Here is a 19,585-nt window from a genome sequence, read left to right as displayed (position 1 = left end):
ATCGCGATGCTAGCTCTTGTGGAAGGGCCGCTTACGCGCCGGTTGATCTGCTCACACCGTCCGGCCGTCGTCCCTCTCGGGACTGGCCGTACAGAGTTCGAGCACGACATTGGCCACAAACTCTGGCCCTACCATGAATCCCGCCAACAGCTGATTACGCCTCATTCTTCGGCCTTCATCGCTACCGTCATCCTGTTGAGGATCCTGCACGTACTCCTCGGACTTCAATATGGTCTTAGTTTGTTTGAGCAGCGCATTGAAACAGTCGGCGAATGATGCTGTTCCCGAAAGATTGGGAATGGCTTTTTCAATCCATCACGACGACATCCTGCTTTAAGTTGCATAGTGGCATGACCATCAATCTCGCTTGCTATGGGCGTGCGCCTCACTTTATGGGCCGCGTCAACAACTCGACTCGATTCTCGTCCGATGCTCCGGGCCTGCTACCGCAGACATCATCATTCGCGGTCACCAGCTGAACGCCCCGCGGACTCCTTCATCCGTCCAACTCCTACCGCACCCGTCCTGCCTATCTCGCACCAGTCAATCTAGCCATATCGAAATCTCATCTGCTAACCAGTCGCGATTGCAGATTCCTCGCTCATACTTTCCACACGCAGATCTTGAACCCCGCTTTCCTTCCCGTGGCGCTTCGGACTCTTCGTGCAACACTCTTCCCTAACAACGCGCTCGGGCCCCCACGTCAGATTCCAACGTATGAGGAAATCAAGGAGATCAAGCGCTGCTGTGCCGCCAGACTACTTGACTTGGTACCACCGAAAGTAGCAGCCGCTTTCTTTGCGAGCTACGAGCGCGATGAGCAGGTTCGACAGATCGCAAACACACTAGACTGTCTCGATGACGCTTATCTCAACAAGCACCTCGTCTTTCAGATCGTTGAGCTGATTGTTCTGCGTCTGTTTCCGGAGTTGGGAGAACAAGGCGTAAAGGATCTGTTGGAGGAGCGCATTAGCTGATGCTGTTCTCATGCTTCCGAAAGTTAGAACCCCATACATTACGAACTTTCACCGCCAGATACTCGAACGCTGGGCACGGCCCGTCGCGCAGTCACCTTCGCCGTTCATACCCCGTTCGACGAGGGTGAACTCCAATCCTTGTATCGCATACATACTTCCATCAAACCAGCACAAGGCAACTCACTAAAGCGGCGAAACTGCAGCTTCGTGCACTTCCACGTATACCAACTCATAGTGCGCTCGTAGCAAAGTGTGGTGGGAAAGGTACACCGCTGACCGTAAAAGAGGGGTATCGACCAATCAAAAAATTCCCTAAGAAAATTGTTGAGGCACATGGCATCCAGACTCCGGGCTGGCTGCATGCCGTGGCGAGCACCTGACTATTCGGGATATTGCCGGACGGAAACTACAAAGAATGAACCACGAGGTGCCCCACCGTGCACATCTTTCACCAAGCCATCGCTTAGTTCGAGCTGCTTTACCATGATTGCTGCAGCACTCAATCTTGGTAGTGTTGGTATGCGGCAGGGAAGACACCACTCACGCAGACTTACTGCGAATGAGGGCCTTGAACAATCTGCATGTCGCTCGGTGAGCGCGACGGTCCGTGTCATCTGTACATCTGCGCGGGGATAAAATGCATACAACCGGGAGCCTTAAAGGTAGATATTGGACAACAAGCGACATGCGTTGTCAGGGCGTGCCATGGTACATAAATTCAACTAATCGAATACGAGGTGACTACGTGCCCAGCTCCGTCGCAGTTACGATGCGAGCTCACGATGCAGTACCATCGCATGATCCTGAAGAGAGTCAAGGACTGTAGACGACGTTGCATCTTCCCTGGTTATCTAACGTAGCGTTCCGAGCTTCACCACACCTTCACGTATCAAGATGAGCTCGTCTAAGCCCCGCACCTTCATACAATCAGCAATCAAGCCCCGCCTAGCGAGATAACAAAGGTTCTGGTTCAGAGCGCCTTGGAGTTTCTGCCTGCGGATCACATTTACCGCCGCGCTCCTCTTCGGCTACGCCGTGAACCCTTGTTCCAAGGTCAAATATAACTCAGCCTCACTTAGGCGATGTATCAACCGTGGGGTTTCAGTGAGTGAACATCGCAGAAGCGAGGGTGGGCTGAGAAGTCTAAAGCGTCGAGAGCAGTTACCCCGCATGCGCCTTCAGCCCGTAGCCGTCTATCTCTTATCGCTTCCGCAAGGGTTGCGGTTCCTGGCAACACGTTCCTGAACAGCCTGCCGCTAACGTGTTTCAAAATTCGGTTGGGCAGCAACTACGCGGAACATAACCAGCGATCGAGTCAGCCTTCTCTCTGCCTTTGCGGCACAGTTGTCCTGCATCTCGAACAAAACCCATCCTGATCCTATCGAATAACGCGCGCTTTGTGGGCGCGTGCGTAGGATTCAGGTCGCCGATTATGCCGGCCGAAGTGTCAAGACGTCAGTGTTGGTGACGCTGGCACTTGCCTGACTCGGCGCGGATGACCGTTGAAACTTTAATTCCTCGAACTCCAGGGCGTAACGAGGGAACCCCTACAGGGACCTGGTTCGCGAAGCCGCGGGATGCGCAACACGGAAAGTCATGATCCTAGTAATAGTCGCCGTTCAGCATTTGACAAGATGCGACATCGCCTGTTCCTGAACCGCACGGGGTCCGGGGCAAGCGCATCAGGATCCTAGGCACAATGCCCATGATCCCAGCACCGGCGATCCAGCATCTACCATGGTTTGGAGTCAAGCGAGTGCTCATCAGGGGCTGTCATGGGCATCAATGTTGCGAACATCGACCCATGTTTCAACGGTTAAAGAGCCCGGAACGTTAGTGCAGGTACGGCAGCGGGTGGGATTGACTCGAACATGCAAAACATCACCCGTAGTGGGCTATCACTATATCCTACCAAACTATCGTCATCCTGCGCAAGGCATGAAGACTCAATAGTGAGGCGTACGGCAGACTCACCTCAGCCACTCTGGAACAGTGGGTGTACGCGGCTGCGGTTTGAGTCGTTCGCCAATCCTGAATTCTCGGGATAGGGAAAATTCGAGACGTTCGCTTGCTGCGCAGCGCATGACAATGATCGCTGAATGACGCCAATTGGCAATCATCACCGAGGCGAGCTGTATATCCCGCTTCCATTCTCACATCATCCTGAGTCGTGATCCATTTGCCAACAAAGGTATTTGCGACACCAGTTCATGCGAAGATCCGTTGTTGGGAATCGAAGAACACTTCTGGAGCAACGGATGTGTGCGTCTGACAGGGAGTGCAAGATTGACGGGACGCGTACGTCAATGACGGGCGAGTGCGTCGTACTGTCGCTTGTACACAGTGATGCGAAGGTGTATCCGATGTCCTATCGTGCAAACCAGCGTTGCTCAGACTTGTCAGCTGCGATGTTGAAAAACACTTTACACAGGCCTCAGCCCATCAAACGGCACGTGACACAAGCCTCAGGGCGAACAAATGGTGCGAACAACGGCCCGCAATGCCATGAATGATTTCAGAAGTAACCTTGGAAGTACGCGTGCTCAGGCAACGTTGTCGGGAGCACCTCACACGAAGCGGTTTCGGTGGTCACCTCTGTACCTCGACATTCTTGTTCTCTTGCTTAGCCGGTTCCGTACTGTGTTACACAGCATCAGATATCAATCACGTGGACGATCTAATGCAGGGTACCGCATGACCTAGCACCGCGAACATCGTAATGAACTTTTCGATGCTTATCGCCAGCACATTGTGCATTAGATGCTAGGGCAAAAATTAAAGGTCACCGGAACGCTCTCAGCCTTTTCACCATTGGCGGACTAGCCCAACATTATCTTCGAATTGCGATGGAGACAAGGGCGAGAGCTAGCAATCTAACGCGATAATTGACTTTCGGGTGTAGGTTTCCTAGCCTCTTGCGCTACAACCTGCCACCACTGCTTGACGTAGGCCCGAATACAAAGGTACTACGAACCTGTCGGCCTCTTTCCTTGGATTTGCCAATGGTCAGGGGGTTCAAGGGACGGTAACGCAGGCCTTCACCGATCGATGGGGGGCGCTGCGATTGCGTGTTCGCGATTTGATGCTCACGACGGTCTAGCCATTGCGCGCAACACCGCGAGCTAACGACATGAGCGAGAAAAGGGCCGAACCAAGTCGGACTGCGACACCAAGTACAGATCTGCCCCATTGCGCGTCCCCTCATCTACTGTTACTACCTTTGCTTATTTACTTTGACAGCTACGTAACACGCGTTTTTAGCTGTCTTCCAAGCCCCCCTGTACTCATTTTCTTTTCTCTGATAGAGCTGCACAATGTACAAGGCTATGTACTGCAGCTTCAACCTGCGAAGGAAGTACATCCGGCATTTGGACAACGTGTGAGCCAGTGAACGGGCTCGGCTGCGGACCGAACCGGTACTGTACCGAACAGTAATGTGTTGCAGAGAAAAGGAAGAAGCAAGGACAAAACGAACACTCCATCATCCGCGGGATAAGAAAAAAGAGTGTCACTGCAAGGATGCCCAAGATATGGTGGTGGGGAACACCGACGACATTTACCTTTCTTGCTTCTTCTTGCGGCTAGAAAGGACGAACTAAAGTGGCGCTGGACTGCTCACCTTTTTGCTTTTTGGCGCCGCGGAACGCAGGGTGAAGTTAAACGGGCTGCATAATACCCGTAATGCAAAAGTAACGGCTTTGTGAAATAAGTAAACTGGTTTCCAAAACACTGCTCAACTTTTGCTTCACCCGCGGAAGCGTGGATTGTACTCTATGTGCTACAGCTATGTTCGTCATGATTGAGCAAGGGAATCCGAAAACGAAGGAAGCTGCAACTAATCCAGTACGGAACAGCAAGAGCCCCAAACACGACTCGCTCCAGGGTTTGGGGAAACTCGAGCTTCGCTGCAGAGACGACCGTAAGGCCCAAGCTCCCTATCCAGCCCAGCAGGGCAGCAAAGAGCTGAGTCCAGTGCGTGCGCCCCCGCGGCATGACGGAGCCCTAGGGCGCCTTGCGTCGATTGCGCTGCCGAAACCACTTTACTGAGCAAAGAAAGCCCGTACCAACGCCAATCCCTCGCTTCTCCAAGCTCGCGCTCGTCTCATCCCTGATCCAGATCGGGACAGCCCTTTGACACGAACCAAATGCGCAAACTTTCCAGCTGAGTATGGTGCGCGCGCGGGGAGACGGGATACCAAATGTCTCACGCTTGCGGGCATCTAGATCAGGCTCAACAGTTTGAGGATCTGTCTTCCTCGTATACGAGCCTCGTCATCGATCGTTATGCATTGCGATCGCTTCAAGCGATGTATCTGGATATGTATATATGTACTTTTGTGATGTATCAAGGATGTGCAAGGTGCGCCAGGTCAAAAGGTGTCCGAGCTTCGTGCAAAGGCGGGGAAGGGGGCCAACTGGTGCCGACTGAACCTGCAAGTCTCACATGCAATTTACGTTTTGGCCGTGTCCAGGATGCGGAAAGCCAGAACGAACGAATGCTGCTTTTCCTTGCGATCGGCATGTCTGTCGGCAAGGTATTTTCCGAAATTCAGTGTTGTTTTTCGGCGGGCTATGCCAAAGTTTGTTGCACATCGTTGCTATAACGGTGTTGCAATGCGATGCCGAAAGCTCCGTCACGGGGGCTTAAAGCGGCAAGTACCAGCCGTTCATGAGCCAGACTTTTGCCGATCAGTGAAGTGTCAGTGGTACTCCACCAAAACTAGGCTGAGTCTGACCATGATCAGATTGAGATCGGAAGAAACTGACTAGTGACATCAGACGCACAATCGTATGGCACGTTGGATTGAGCATTAATCGCATTTCGAGCGTGATTGACCCTTTCGTTAGGCCGGTCTTGCGGCAAGGGTCGGTAACTATATTAGAAGCTACATATAGGTGCACAGCAGTGCGTACGAGGCCCATCGCGCCGTTTCAGACTCAGTGCAACGTATGAGGGCCGCCAGGCAAATGTAAATGGAACGTTTGAAAGCAGCAAATAGAAGCGTACAGAATATTGGCCCGCGTGGGCGGATACAGTCTTCGTTTTAGGTAAGGGGATAAAGTCGAAAACAGTCAGGTTACTGTGCGCTGCTAGAGGGGGGTATAGTGGTTCGTGGAGCAAGGGAATAGGAAGATGGAAAATGAAAGTCAATGAAGGAGTAGTGAGAAATAGAAGCCATGCTAATGATGCTGATGCGAGAATGCGGCAAGATGCGGCAATGAAAGAAAATCCAAACGGTGACTGTAATGCAGAATGCTAGCCGTGTGTGTATGTCCCTGATCCCGGTGTTCTAGACCGCAAGTGTTGCACAGTCTTGCTACTCCAAACCCAAGCGATTCAGGAAGCTTGTTCCACAAAAGAAAGTGGTCGTCAGCGTTACGTGCTGTGACAGGCGTCACAGGCCCTTGGATGAGTGACATGTCCATTTCGCTAATGGATCGCGTCGACGCTTTCGAGCTTGGCCGTTGTGAAGTTGGGCTCTGACACACGTCGCATCTCGGAAGGAAGGCTCTCGGAGCTGCGCTTGATTCGTAGCTTCTCCATCAGCTTGCCAATGGTGACATACTCCTGGGGCTCCACGACGAAACCGGCGTTCTGTGACTGGAAGAAGGTCATGACGAGCTCGAGAGCGCGTGCAGCTTCTTCTTGGGACGGTGTGATGGGCGAGGAGTCGGCTGACGAGCCTTTATCGTCGATGGTACCTGGAAGAGGAGGGGGCTGCATCGAGTTGGGCATCTGGGTAGGCGAAAGCGACATTCCTTCCTCAATGACTGGCAGTGTGCCAGGCATCTCGGTCATGGGCGAGTCAAGTGCACCGCTGCTGACGTACTTTGGGGTGATATCGTCAGATGAGCCCGGAGGTGACATGTACTGCTCAACACCAACAAGCATGGGGAAGGTTTGGCTTCGGGGCCTTTGGAAGTTGTTGTTCCCTGGCTGTCCATTCGCAGGCTGGCGGCTTCCCATGAAAGGACTCGGGCCGCATGCTGAATCAGGCGTGAAGAAGGGCGAAGAAAGCGACGTGGGGCTTGTGGCTGTATCCGTGAAGACGCTTGACAAAGATGTACTGCTCTGTGAATGGAAGGGTCGGCGATGGTTCGAAAAGTCGTATGTGTCGGGGCTTTCTGTCTTGAGATTTTCCTGACTCTTCTTCGCTGTCATGGTCGTTGTCGCTGGAGATACCCCGCCAGGTGAGGTAGGCGAGATGGCCCCCGGGGTATGCACATTGGATGGCGGATTCGAAGTCCCCTCCGACTCTTCTGCTATCGAAGTCTTTCGTGACCTTGCGCCACTCAGGTGATTCTTTTGCTTGAACTTTTCCAACCAGCTCGCACTGTTTACCTTGAGGTGGCTCTCCGAGTTGCCGACGGTCTGAGCGAAGAAGCGGGCCTTCTCTCGGATCTGAGCATCTGACAGCTGTGCTCCCTGTTTCTGATGGTTTCGTGCCCAATTCGACAAGGCACGTTCGATATCCGGGAATTTGCCTTTCGACCTTTTTATGGGTGATCGGCTACCATCGTCCTGGTACAAATACTTCTCCTTCTGGCGCAACACTTTCGAAACGGTACTACAAGACTGTCAGCACGGGAACAGACATGCAGGGTATGCAGTGGTACCTTCGCTCTACGCCGAACATTGCTAGGATACGGTTAGTAAAAGATCCATGTGAGTCTGGTGCGTGGTGCTGGCATACCTCCAATTTCCGTTTGCTTGACAGTGGGATTTTCTTCATGGTATTGGCACATGCGTCTGCGGTCCGAGTCTGTGAGAGTCTTCCGTGGTGTCGACGAAGTGCGGGAATGTGTTGAGCTCGCTGAGACTGGCGTTGCTGATGCCGGCGTTATCGGTGGTGGGGCTGAAGGGAACAGTGAAGCTTGGTAAGTCGACTGGCTGGTCAGCATGCTCGGCCATTGCGGCATCTGCGGCATGATCAGAGGCTGCAGCTGTGGGTGCGTAGTCCTCGGTGTCGGATGAGTTTGGTGGGGTGGATGCATGCCGTTCCCGTAGATGGGCTCCATCGGGAGCGGTGCAAAGCCGTTGAAGCCATTGAAGTCTTGGACTGGAGACTGATGGTGTGGGTTGTATCCGTTATCGCCATGCCATCCAGAATGGTGATCCTCGAAAGGTTCCTGGTGGTGGTGATGGTGGTGGTCGTGATCCATTTGCAACTGGCTCATGTCGAAGGCAGTAGGTATTGGAGTGGTGTATCCGTGCGAGTGTGGGAACGAGTGTCCGTGTTGGGTGCGGAGCAGAAGTAGGGTGCCAGACGGGCATATGCACCTGCACCGTGGTGTTGCTATACCTAGGCGGCGTGGGTGACCTCAGAGCGGCCGAGCGCATACATGCATGAGACGAGATTTTGGTTCCTGAGGCGAAACAGCGACAAGTCAATGTACCGCAGTAGCGGGGGTAGCGCTGACAAAAGGCGCTGGGTATGACAGAGGTCAAAACATATAGGTATAAAGCAGCGCGGCAAAGCAATGGCCTTAGATGGAGAATTGAAACTGCAGGGAAAGCCTGGCGCGGCGGGCCTGCAGCGCGTACTTGAGGATAAGTCTGGGGACACTGGTAACAGGCCCTGGCTGTGCGATGCGGGCGCGGCCTACTGCAGCTGGCGGGAGAGGAGCCCTGTTTGTTTCGAGCCCAAGCTTGCCGGCAAGCCTGGCGTGTGCACAGTGATCCTGGTCGCCATTCGGCCAAGCGACGAGCGACGACGTTGGGCTTAGCGTGTGCGGGTCTCTCATCGGGGATGCGCCCCTAGGACAGCGCGGGCCAGAATTATGCGGCCGCCAGGCTAGCTCGCCAGTGCATGCCTCGACGCCTGACTCCTAGCAAGGGCAAATGGGATGTCAAGGCAGCCGGGTGGGATCATCCCATCAGGGCCCTCGCACCGCTGAGCACGTCGCAGCCGGCTAATCTGACGCTTCCCGAACAAGACATGGTCTGAGTGGAAGCGCCATATTGGTTTCGCCTCGTGCGCCCAGCGAAATACATCCTGGCCGTTGCCGTACGCTCGTGGCGCGAAACAGTGGCAGCCGATTCAATGCTGCTCAGGTACGCGAGCCTGTGGCGATTCCCACGGCAGGGGCAAGACGTCAATCATCGGCTGTGCATAAAGGAGAGACAGAAAGTGTCGACGGCTGAAACGCTTTCGGAAAGCTGCAATAATCGCGCCCATGGAAAATCGAGGTTTTGCCGACCAGCCACTCAGGCTTTCGGGAGCGATAATGATTTAGCGCCCGACTGACAGCGTGCCCTCTGAGTCGCCAGCACAACTAACCCCTGCTGATTTCTCCGAGTCGACCGCTGCGCCCGTTAGCAGACCAATAAGGAAAACCGACGCCTCAAAAATTGGGCCAGACAATGCTGATCTGAATCCATCAAATTCCGAAGCAAATATGGAATAAAAACAAATGCGACATGCTGACCCCGTTCCAATAACTCCAGCGGCGCCATTACCACGAGGGTCCGCGACGGCAATGTCTTGAATGACGCCTCCTCGGCAGGGGAAGCAAAGGCCTGGTATTGATAGCTTGCGGACGGTATCGGACCGCCACCAGTCAGTCGAGCATTGGCGATTGGCAGGTACGATCCGCGCCGTAAGCTGCGTTGCCCAGTGCTAGTGTCGTCCTGATGTCGTCCGCGGTGCTACTGGAACGAGCCCTCGGCCAATCCAGGCCGCGAGATCGGCTCCAAGCCTCGCTTTCTTCGTCATCTTAATGCTGCGACCTAGTATTGGTATCGCAGTGAGACATGTTCAGCCATCCAGAAGGCCCTTCTGCTCTACTCACTATTTCCCAAGACCGGATCCATAACGCCTGTCGTATCTCGCAATCACGAGACCTTATCTAGCGCTTGACAATAGTGACTGGTCGGGTCGTCAGCTCACGATATCCATTTAGAGAGATAATACTGGGATACATACCGATATCCTCGTCGGCAAGCTCGTGAGAAAGTCCCACACGCTGGGGCTGATGCTTGCATGATTTCCCGTAAACAATAGCGTGCTTGAAGTTGTCGACAATTGTCTTGTGGATGGAATTACACTACAGAGCGGTTAGCGCGTCGCGTTTAAGATGAGGGGGAGACTTACGAAGTCTTCAATGGTACAGGCTGTTGATCGCAATACCACTGGCGCCGAGTAATCCGGCATCTTGCCCTTGGGCTTGGTGTAAACACGAACGAGATTGAGCTTCTCCCACATCTGCTCGAGGAGCTCATCGATGTTCCACCCGTGCTCGGAACTGATGGGACAAGCGTTCGGAATGCGGTAGAGCAAATCGAGCTCTTCGATACTGATAGCATCAATCTTGTTCAAAGCGTAGATGACGGGGATGTAGCTTCGTCCTTTGGCCTCAATAACATCGATCAAATCATCGACCGTGGCGTCGCATCGAATAGCTACGTCGGCGTTTGCCATTCGGTACTCATTCAGCACCGCCTTGATTTCGCCATGGTCGATATGTGTGAGGGGGACCGTCGCGGTGATGTTGATGCCTCCCTTGTCCTTCTTCTTGAGCACAATGTTTGGCGGGCTCTTGTTGATTCGAATACCGAAGCCCTCCAGTTCGTTCTCGATAACGCTCTTGTCGGTGAGAGGTTTGTTGACGTCCAGGACGATGAAAATTAAATGGCAGGTCTTTGCGACGGCAATGACCTGTCGTCCACGACCTTTACCGTCCTTCGCACCTTGGATAATACCGGGAAGATCGAGAATCTGGATTTTGGCTCCGTTGTACATGACTTGACCCGGTACTGTAGTAAGCTGTATACTGTCAGTACTGGTCATGACACCCGTTGTAGTCTGCCTACCGTTGTGAACTCATATGCAGCGGCTTCGGAGTGCTGTCCGGTCAATTTGCTCATGAGCGTACTCTTGCCCACGGAGGGGAAGCCAATGAAACCAACACTGGCAACACCAGTCCTAGCAACATCGAATCCTACACCTCCACCGCCGCCACCGGACGAAGGCTCGAGCAGCTCTCTCTTAAGCTTCGCGAGCTTTGCCTTCAGTTGCCCTGTTCATGTATAAGCATACCAGTATGCCGTATCCGTTCATGAGGCCATACCAAGATGAAAAGACGTCGCCTTGTTCTTCTGGGTCTTGGCCATCTATGTCTCGTGTAAGTCATCGTGTTACGATCGCGTATTGGGGTGTGGCTTACTTCGGCCTCGATGTCCTTGATCTGCACATCCTGTTAGCGCGTGGAATGGCGATATGCTGCGGCACTCAATACTTACCTTGTCTACTGTGGTCGCCATCTTGAATTACTGTGTATCCTGACTTGCTCTGGGCAGGCGTGGAGAGGCGATGAGGTTGTTCAGAAATTTGATGCGACGCACGCCGCCAATGACGAAGCGGGGCACGGCTTCCCGGCAGTACCTTTCACCGCCACCCGATAAGGTTAGCGCTCAGCGCAGCACCCTTCTATCTCGGCTTCCATGCATGCTTCCTCGAGGCCTTCATAAAGTTCCCCGATAGAAGCCGCGTTCGGGGTCTTCACATCGGTGACCATACCCACCACTCTGGCTGAGCATATGAGGTGCATCACACGTCGGCGAACTGCTGACCGCCATGGATCCACATATCACAAGCTCAGAACGCGCGATTTGTTACATAATGAAGCAAGCCCAGTCGTGCACAAGCAGCATTGAAGGCAGGCAAGCCAACGCTCTTACCCTCGATAAAGGCTGTGTATATTTAAAGCCCGCGCTCCGAACTCTCTTCGTCGGAACTCCGTCTGCAACAGCATCATAACCAACGACACCCTCGCCATATTTCTCATTCCTCAAACATCGATATCGTTACCATGATCGGTCGCAACACTGAAGAAGATAACTTCCACTCGCTCGTGCAGGAGATCAACAAGGTGCTCGGTCCCAGCAACGGCATAGACTCGGATGACGTAGACGAGAATGAGCTCCAGGAGTTAATGAAGGCATACACCTCGGAAGAGTCGGAGTGGAAGAAATACTACTTTCCATCTGAGACATTACCATACACACGGAATGTTGTCGACAAAGGCAACGGCAAGAGTAACTTGGTACAGTCCCCGATCCTCGAAACAACGAAGATGGTGCTAATCGAACAGCTTATCCTAGTATGGGGTCCTGGAAAGAAGAGCCCGATTCACGAGTAAGTTGTCATATTTTGCGACAGTTGACATCAGCATGCCTTACCTCGCGAACAATATCCCATGGCTTCAGTCTCCTGCACGATGAAGCGACTCCGTTCGCCGATCTACTTTGATCGATGTGTCAGCAGGAGACACGCCGGTAAGACGACCTTTCGATAATCCACCATCTTCAAACACTCACCGTGGACACACCTCACGCTCTCGAATGCGCAACTCAGCGTTGCAAGATCCAAAACTGACATCAACCCAGCCACGCAAACGCGCACTGCATCATGAAAGTCCTCAAAGGCAGCCTAACAGAAACCCGTTTCGCAACCCCCACCGAAGACGACGCACAAAACCAGCGGCCCATGACCAAAACCCAGGAGACTACTTTCGCTGAAAACGAAGTCACATACATGGCTGACACGCTTGGTGTGCATCGTATATCCAATCCGCATCCCACAGACTATGCAGTTTCACTACATTGTAAGTACAATTTTTTTGCATTCTACTTTGTACTTCACTGAGCCTTGACCGTCATCTTCTCTACTTTGCGAGATTCGATTAGCAGTCAACTAACCAAACACAGTGTACACCCCACCCAACGCAGCAACATACGGCTGCAACGTCTTCAAAGAAGACACATCTGGCGTGGTTCACAACACGACGTGCCATTTCTACTCCGAGTACGGTGTCCGAACGGGGAGGAAGTAGGCTCTGCCTCGTTCGCAGATCCGTTCCATCATCGATAGCATTGTTTGGTTCTGGAAGAAGACTTGGAGACGGATACGTGGATACTTTACAAATGGAGCGGCGGGTTGGAAGCGGTTATCGAGTAGGAGTTCGTCGGTGGGAGAGTAGGATGTGAGACGGGCTTTTCATTCGATCTTCGAGCACTTTGCTAGAGTTTTTTTACGTTAATGAAAGGTCATTCAACATGCAAGCTAGAGCACGTTAACTAAGGAAAAAAACCGAACAGGTCTGGAGCCTACATCGACGTTAGGCCACCTACTTTGCAGGTTTCTACGTTGATGTAGGCTGCTGACCTGTTCAGGTTTTTCCTTGCATCCGGTGGGAGAGTCAGTGGAGCTGACTGAATCACTACATCACACAGTCTCGTGTGAATTTTCCGGTGGACCTGGAAAGAGAATCACAATACTAGTATAGTCTCGCGTGAGACAGGGTCTCATTCTTAATGTTGACCCAAGTTCTAGCCCGGGGGTTTAGTTTTGTGACTCCGCTGGATGATGATGATGCTGCGCGACGCAAATGTCGTTCGGGAGGTAGGGTCCTTTCCATGTGGAAAAACCAGTCGTCGATGCGACATGTACCGTCTGCGCCCGCAGGGGCTACTGCTCACAAATGGGCATTTATGCATGCCTTTCTGAGTCACCAGCCTGCTGGCACTAAGGTAAAAAGATGCTAATTACATCCGCAATATACATACTAATTCTGTCGTATAGGTTCAAATCCTTATCAGAAGCATACATAGCCTCACTACAGCTAGAGCTAGGCTGCTTAGGCTCACAGCCCGATATCAGTATCTAGATCTGCGCTTCGTAGTCATGCAAGCTCGGCGGACTAGTTAGTGTGCGTCTGCGCCGCTATCTAGCGCACTGGATCCAGTTCTGTCCTCTTGCTTGTCTCGCTCTGGATGCGGACTACGGTATTCCTGATGATGACAATATCCGCACAGTATCGGGCTGCGCTTTAGCAGCTATATCCTTTTTCCCGCAAACCCAACTGACAGTAAGTTGGCCTCGGGATCTTCTTCATATCTGGTATTTGATAAGCTAGGGTAAATTAAATAATGACGCCGCATGGTTTGATGTTAACAGAAATGCATTTGCGTAACTCGGTCACAGCGTCCACCAGTTGCGCGTACACATCAACAAAACGTATCGACTGTCATGTGCACGATCCTCAGAACATGTAAATAGAACAGCAATGTATTCAACTCCATCTACCCAACCCTGATTCCCTCCTTCATACCCTTCACACACTCCCTCAATTCATCTCACGCCCACCTACGGCCCCGCAAACCCAATCTCCTCCCTCTGATCATCCACCACCCTCCCATACTCCAACAGCAACCTAAAGAACCAAACCTCAAAGTCCACATTCCTCAACACCCGATCATGCCACTCAGAACTCCTCTTCGCAATAAGCCGCGCCTTCTTCTCGCCTTCACTCGCGCCATTCCCGCCCTTCTTGCTTCCATCCGCCTTGACTCTTTCCACAACGCCATCGCCGTCATCGTCGAAAATCTGTGTTCCGCTGAACCACCTTACAAGATCGAGATGCTCGTCGCCGCGGAGGGAGAGGGGGATATAATGCACCCATGGTCGTAGCCACTCTGCATGCCACTCGCGGAACAGCGCCATTTTGTAGGTCAGACTGCGGGACTTGAGGAAGCTGTAGAAGCGGCCGGAGAAGGCGTTGCCGTCCATGTCGAGGAGGTGCTTGTAGTACCATGCGTCTTGGCCGTCGACACGTTCGGTTACGTCGAAGAATTCGTTTTGGGCGTCGCAGTCGCCGGGGTCGCATTGGCCGATGTGGGAGAAGTGGACGTCGATGAGGTCTTTGAGGGCTTTGCGCTCGATCGAGGTTACGGCGTAGGTTGAGGTGGGGTTGGAGACGGGTTCGAGGACTTTGGCGGTGTCGGGGGCGTTCAGGCGTTGGACGACGTGTTGGCGGTGTTGGCGTCGCCAGCCGCCGTTGCGACTGAAACCTCCTGTTGTGGAGCCGCGCCAGTAGAGACTGTTGGTTTTGTTTTCCCAGGTCGTGTCGTGCGTCTCGTCGTAGCCTACTTTGCCCATCCAGTACCATGGACTGGGGTATAGGATGTCCTGGAAGCTGGAGATCTTCGACTGTGAGAAGACGGGTGTCAGCTCATGGATGATACTGAAGGCGTTGGGGCGCTCGAAAAATCCGAACGTTGACGAGAACGAAGGCGAGTTACAGATATCAGAGAAGGCGGTTGTGTTGTAAATAAAGCCAAGGTCGCTGGCGGCATACGCGGTGAAGTTATCGGCAGCGTAGTCTTCGAAGGTTTGGGCCTGAGTGCCAGGGGAGCATGACAGCCGCGAATGCGTCCATGTCTGTTGATGCGCAAAGCGATTGAACTTGGTCGTGCTAACTTCAGCAAACCGTGTACCATCACTCAAGTCTTCTGGACGGGCAGAGAAGGCATTACGAGGTGCAGTGTTCTTCGCAGTGCGCGGTAGAATTTCGTCCCTCGCCTTTGCCACCATCGACGACAACAGATTGTCGGGCACGACAACTCGCGGTTCGTCATGTAAGTTGAAGCCCAGATCCATGTCGGGCAGATACTGGACAAACTGCTTCATCATGCCAATGGTAGCCTGTTGTTGCCATTCATCGCCGCCTTGGAAGTTCTCTACAGCGCCATGGCGTATCGCAATTGCAAGCATGGAGCTATCTTCATGACCTAACGCATTCGCAATGCGCGACCGAATCGTCGATGGTTTGAGCGCCCAAAACGGTAGCAGCATCTCATTGATCGTGTCGTATTCGTCTATCATCACAACACCGTTGCGCGTCGCAAACTCGTACCATTTGTCGAAGTGCGGAGGTGGCGAGATCCCGTTCCTGCGTCGGTACTCTCGAACCGCATCAGCGAGCGACTTGGATTGTCGGTTAAGGGTGCCTTGGAAGTCTGCCTCTGCAGCGTCAATCAATTGCGCAGCCGGATGACCCTTGGTCAGATCTACCGACACCGGAGCAAGTGGCATCCCAGGCGGGGAAAGTGATATGTCGGTAAGAACACCATGCGTGATGTGCTGATACGTTGGTGGTCCAGTGAAACGTCCGAAAAGTAGAGACCCCACTGCAAGAGCCATAACGATGAAGATAAAGCGACGCAGTCGCTTAGAGCGCCGCGAATCCATGACAATGGGAGATCCGGATGACTCAAAAAAGTGTACAAGTGCCGCCCCGTCGTAAATGAGGGTAAACAAAACGGCGGAAAAGGTCGGGGCGAAGTGTAGTTTCGCAGCAAGGTGAGAGAATATGGCCAACAGAGAGGTATTTACAGCGCCATATTGAGAGATCTATCGGCTAGTTAGTTTGATATTGTGACAGTACGTTGAGAGTGAAAGCTACGTCTCTGGTCTTGGAACCGGAAAGTAAAAGCTGGGGTGAAAGCCATGGCGACGGGTACGACGCGGCAGGACGCCAGACCCGCGTTTGGTAACAGGACAGCGTAATTAGGTAGTTCAACAGTAATATGGAAGAAAGTACGTACCAGAACGAAAACAAGAACATTTACAGTGGTGTGAACCGGCAACATCCACAAGAAGCGCTGCAGGATGCGGAAATTGTGTACATCCCTCCACTCTCGGTTGTACTCTCTGTATACGGGCTCCCAAGATATCGTGCTTGCAGTCAAGGACGACTCGGTAAGGATAGACGCAATTCCGCACACAACTGCAACGGCCACAGCGACATCTCTGAGCGCAGCTAATCGTTGCGGCCTCGAGGCACCGCTCACTGAGGCGCGCCGCAACGTACTCCCGTTCGCAGACCCAAGTCCTCGCTTGCCACCCTCGCCCTCTTCTGTCGCGGCTTGTATGGTGGTCTCGAACAGGACAAGACCAGTAGCAGCGAAGATGGCACTGCTGACACCGAGCGCGACCGTGGTAGGAACTGCGTAGACGCCTAGAACAGCGCTCGCAGAGACGACGAGAACTGCCAGTATCCCGTATGATTCGGTATGAGGCTGTCGCTCCGGGGGGGTCTTGGTCTCGGCTGCAGGGCCATCGAGAACAGTCCAGGTGGGTAGGGCAAGGTGTTTTGCGACCAATTGGTTCTCGGAGAACAGGACGGTGAAGAAGGGAATTAGGGCCTGAAGTGCTGTTAGACGGTCGCATGTTGTCCCTTTATCCCGTCTGAAAGTACCTTGGTCGCCCAAATGCCCTGCTTATCGCATGCCGCGCGGTCGCATATTACAGACAGACCCAGCAGCGCGCCAGCCAGCCAGCTTGTCTTCCTCTTGGCGCTGTCGCTGTTTGAATATATGCCCACCCAAAAGACAGTCGGCACCCATACTATCAGCCAGGATATCGTCGTTATGAGCAGCGAATGCTGGACCGGTGTGTGCACGTTTGCGACAGCCGCGAGGACGCTGTAGAGCAGCGGGGCGAGCAGATGGTGGTATTTGACGACATTATCGGCAAGTATGGAGACGGCCGGGTGCATTGGAGCAAAGGGTGGGTCAGCGCTCGTCGGAGGGCATCGAGTTGTCTAGCATGTGTTGGGTCGCAGTGTTGCGAGCGCCGGAGAGCCGCAACATGCAACCGTGCGGATCTGCAGGGTCGTGAGTGACGCCATGCCCGAAGCCACATCTATTTCCATCCCCACAACAACAAAGCCATTGTCTTAGGTTCTATGTTTGCATGTATCTCAATCAGACCCCGGATCGAATATGACTCCATCAGAGACGGATTTCACATGTCTAAGATGAAATCGCACAGCGTCCGCTGCTCGTCACTGGGTACTCAACATGCATGCGCATCCTGCAGGAACACGTCTACCAGATATTTGGATGATATGCTGCAATGAACCCCTTAGCACGGGCCCCAGTTTATTTCCAGAAGGTTACACAGCGATGCGTGGTACAGCACAAGCTCAGACAAACTCAGAAGCCAGCCAGAGTTGAGATGGGCAATTCAGCTACCTCACTTCGTATTGAGCATCAAAAGATCTGTTGATATTTGAGTATTCCCAGGCACTTATATCTTTCTAATTGCCAGCCATCTGCTGCTTCTCATTACCATTTGCTTCATTCAACCTTTGATATGCCTCAGTCTCTCACAACGCGGCTTGACTTGTATGGATGCTTCAAATCCGGAAGGCACGATGCTCAGTGACCCACCAAACCTGAAGATCTCACAAGTACCCACCATATTCAATGCAAGATCGTGTATTTATGGGTATCTTAATGGCCTCGGTCTAGCGAGACTTGTCTGCGACGCTACGTACAGTCTTTCCCTGTCACATCTGGAGCCTACGTTGACGTTGGATCACCCACTTCGCATGTTTTTACATTGATGTAGGCGACAAACCTATATCCCCCGACTGTTCAGCGTAGTAGAAAGAAGGCCTATCCAGCGTAGAATAGGTCTTGGAGTCGCAGCGCGCGACGCGCTGAGACTTAGGCAGGTAGGTTCCTGAGAGCACGCTTATGGCTTTTGAAGAAGTGGTTTTGATAACGAAGAGGGTTTTGAGCTTGATGGAGGATCATGTCACTGCAAGAAGTAGCAGTTTGATCTGGTAGTGTAGCGGTATTGTAGTTGTGCTGGGTCATGTAGACGGCCGCGCCTTCCCATCTCAAACTCCACCACCTTCCTCACGAATTATCGTGCCACATGGCCGTCCTAGCGTGAGGTGAGGTATAACGAATTTTCCAGTTGACGTCTGCATCTTCTGGTAAGCTACGTACAGCATACCTTGTAAGTGAAGCTCTTTGCCCCCACGACTGCCGCAAGAATGCCATCGTGTCTACCATGATCCTCGCTCGACGAACCCACGACTGCGCAGATTCAAGCGATCCAAAAGAGACTAGGAAGAACTTCGAGATGGCCAGAGAATCGCCAGGCGCAGGTCTTTGCATGATATGGACGTGGAGCGACACTGCACGATGTCGCATGGCGACCGCAAAGCTGAGTGACACTCCAACTCTTCACACAACCATCCCTCGACTATATACCCAGCCTGTTCTCCTGCGTCTGTTCATCTAAAGCTGTGCGTGGTAAGGTGTCTTCCTGCCCCTCAGCCTTGGTCGATCGAGCATAGTCTTCTCCTTCCTATAGTTCGACTCGTCCATCGTCCGATACTTACATACCTTTGACTGTGCAGACACTGCTAACTATATCATTAGTTTCGAATCCCGACTGGACGATATCCATCACCTATCACCCGCAGTACGTCTTCTCTCCCCTCGAGAAACCCCACACATACCTACACGCACACACTTGGGCAATGAACACCTACGCTTTAGCTCTGCTAGTGCTCTGGGATGGCCTCTTCCTGCCTCTCATGCTGCTTCATGCGCGTCAGGTGTTTCAGTCCCTACAGCCTTGCTCTGATATACAACAACTGCTCGTTGTTCCTTGAAGAAGTTCAATGTTAACCTATTGCAGCTTCGATATTTCCGATCCTCGTTCTCATCGATAAACAAACGCGATACACCAAGACAGGATGGCATTCGACAACAACGACCGGCAGGCGGACTATCGTACATGGAAGTACTCATGCTGACATTCGTGTACGCATAGCAGCATCATGCCTCGCAGTACGTATACAACCCTTGCTCTCCTCTTTCCATGTCAAGTTACCCACTGGGTATCGTGAAATGTTGCTTATAGCAGTTATTGCTGTGGCGTTACGCTGTTGAACTTGGCTAAATAATGTGAATGTATAGACTCTCGCGTAAAGAAGCAGAAGGCACCCGGCACCTCCGACTG

General features: G+C 52.8%; 4 protein-coding genes across 4 annotated transcripts; 1 reads left to right on the top strand and 3 right to left on the bottom strand.

Annotated features, from left to right (window-relative positions):
- Positions 1–392: 392 nt before the first annotated feature.
- Positions 393–977, top strand: J4E86_002478 (uncharacterized protein; the record flags this gene model as incomplete). The annotated part of the gene is made up of 2 exons (XM_051443037.1): positions 393–467; positions 621–977. The coding sequence occupies 2 exons, from the start codon at positions 393–395 to the stop codon at positions 975–977; spliced, it is 432 nt and encodes a 143-aa protein (XP_051306625.1).
- A 5,431-nt stretch (positions 978–6,408) lies between these two features.
- J4E86_002477 (uncharacterized protein) lies at positions 6,409–7,890 on the bottom strand (the record flags this gene model as incomplete). The annotated part of the gene is made up of 2 exons (XM_051443036.1): positions 6,409–7,554; positions 7,723–7,890. The coding sequence occupies 2 exons, from the start codon at positions 7,888–7,890 to the stop codon at positions 6,409–6,411; spliced, it is 1,314 nt and encodes a 437-aa protein (XP_051306624.1).
- A 1,937-nt stretch (positions 7,891–9,827) lies between these two features.
- Positions 9,828–11,241, bottom strand: RBG1 (GTP-binding protein rbg1; the record flags this gene model as incomplete). Its single annotated transcript, XM_051443035.1, has 7 exons — positions 9,828–9,847; positions 9,905–10,025; positions 10,073–10,744; positions 10,792–10,997; positions 11,049–11,091; positions 11,145–11,165; positions 11,221–11,241. 7 exons carry the CDS (start codon positions 11,239–11,241, stop codon positions 9,828–9,830), a joined length of 1,104 nt encoding a protein of 367 aa, XP_051306623.1.
- A 2,884-nt stretch (positions 11,242–14,125) lies between these two features.
- J4E86_002475 (uncharacterized protein) lies at positions 14,126–17,318 on the bottom strand (the record flags this gene model as incomplete). Its single annotated transcript, XM_051443034.1, has 3 exons — positions 14,126–16,171; positions 16,366–16,965; positions 17,223–17,318. The coding sequence occupies 3 exons, from the start codon at positions 17,316–17,318 to the stop codon at positions 14,126–14,128; spliced, it is 2,742 nt and encodes a 913-aa protein (XP_051306622.1).
- Between the last annotated feature and the right edge of the window lie 2,267 nt (positions 17,319–19,585).

Source organism: Alternaria arbusti (genome assembly GCF_024043155.1).
Source record: "Alternaria arbusti strain BMP 1465 chromosome Unknown scaffold_2, whole genome shotgun sequence".
Taxonomy (NCBI): Eukaryota; Fungi; Ascomycota; class Dothideomycetes; order Pleosporales; family Pleosporaceae; genus Alternaria; species Alternaria arbusti.
Note: the sequence above shows the minus strand (reverse complement) of the source record. Positions and strands in the feature narration are given on the sequence as shown.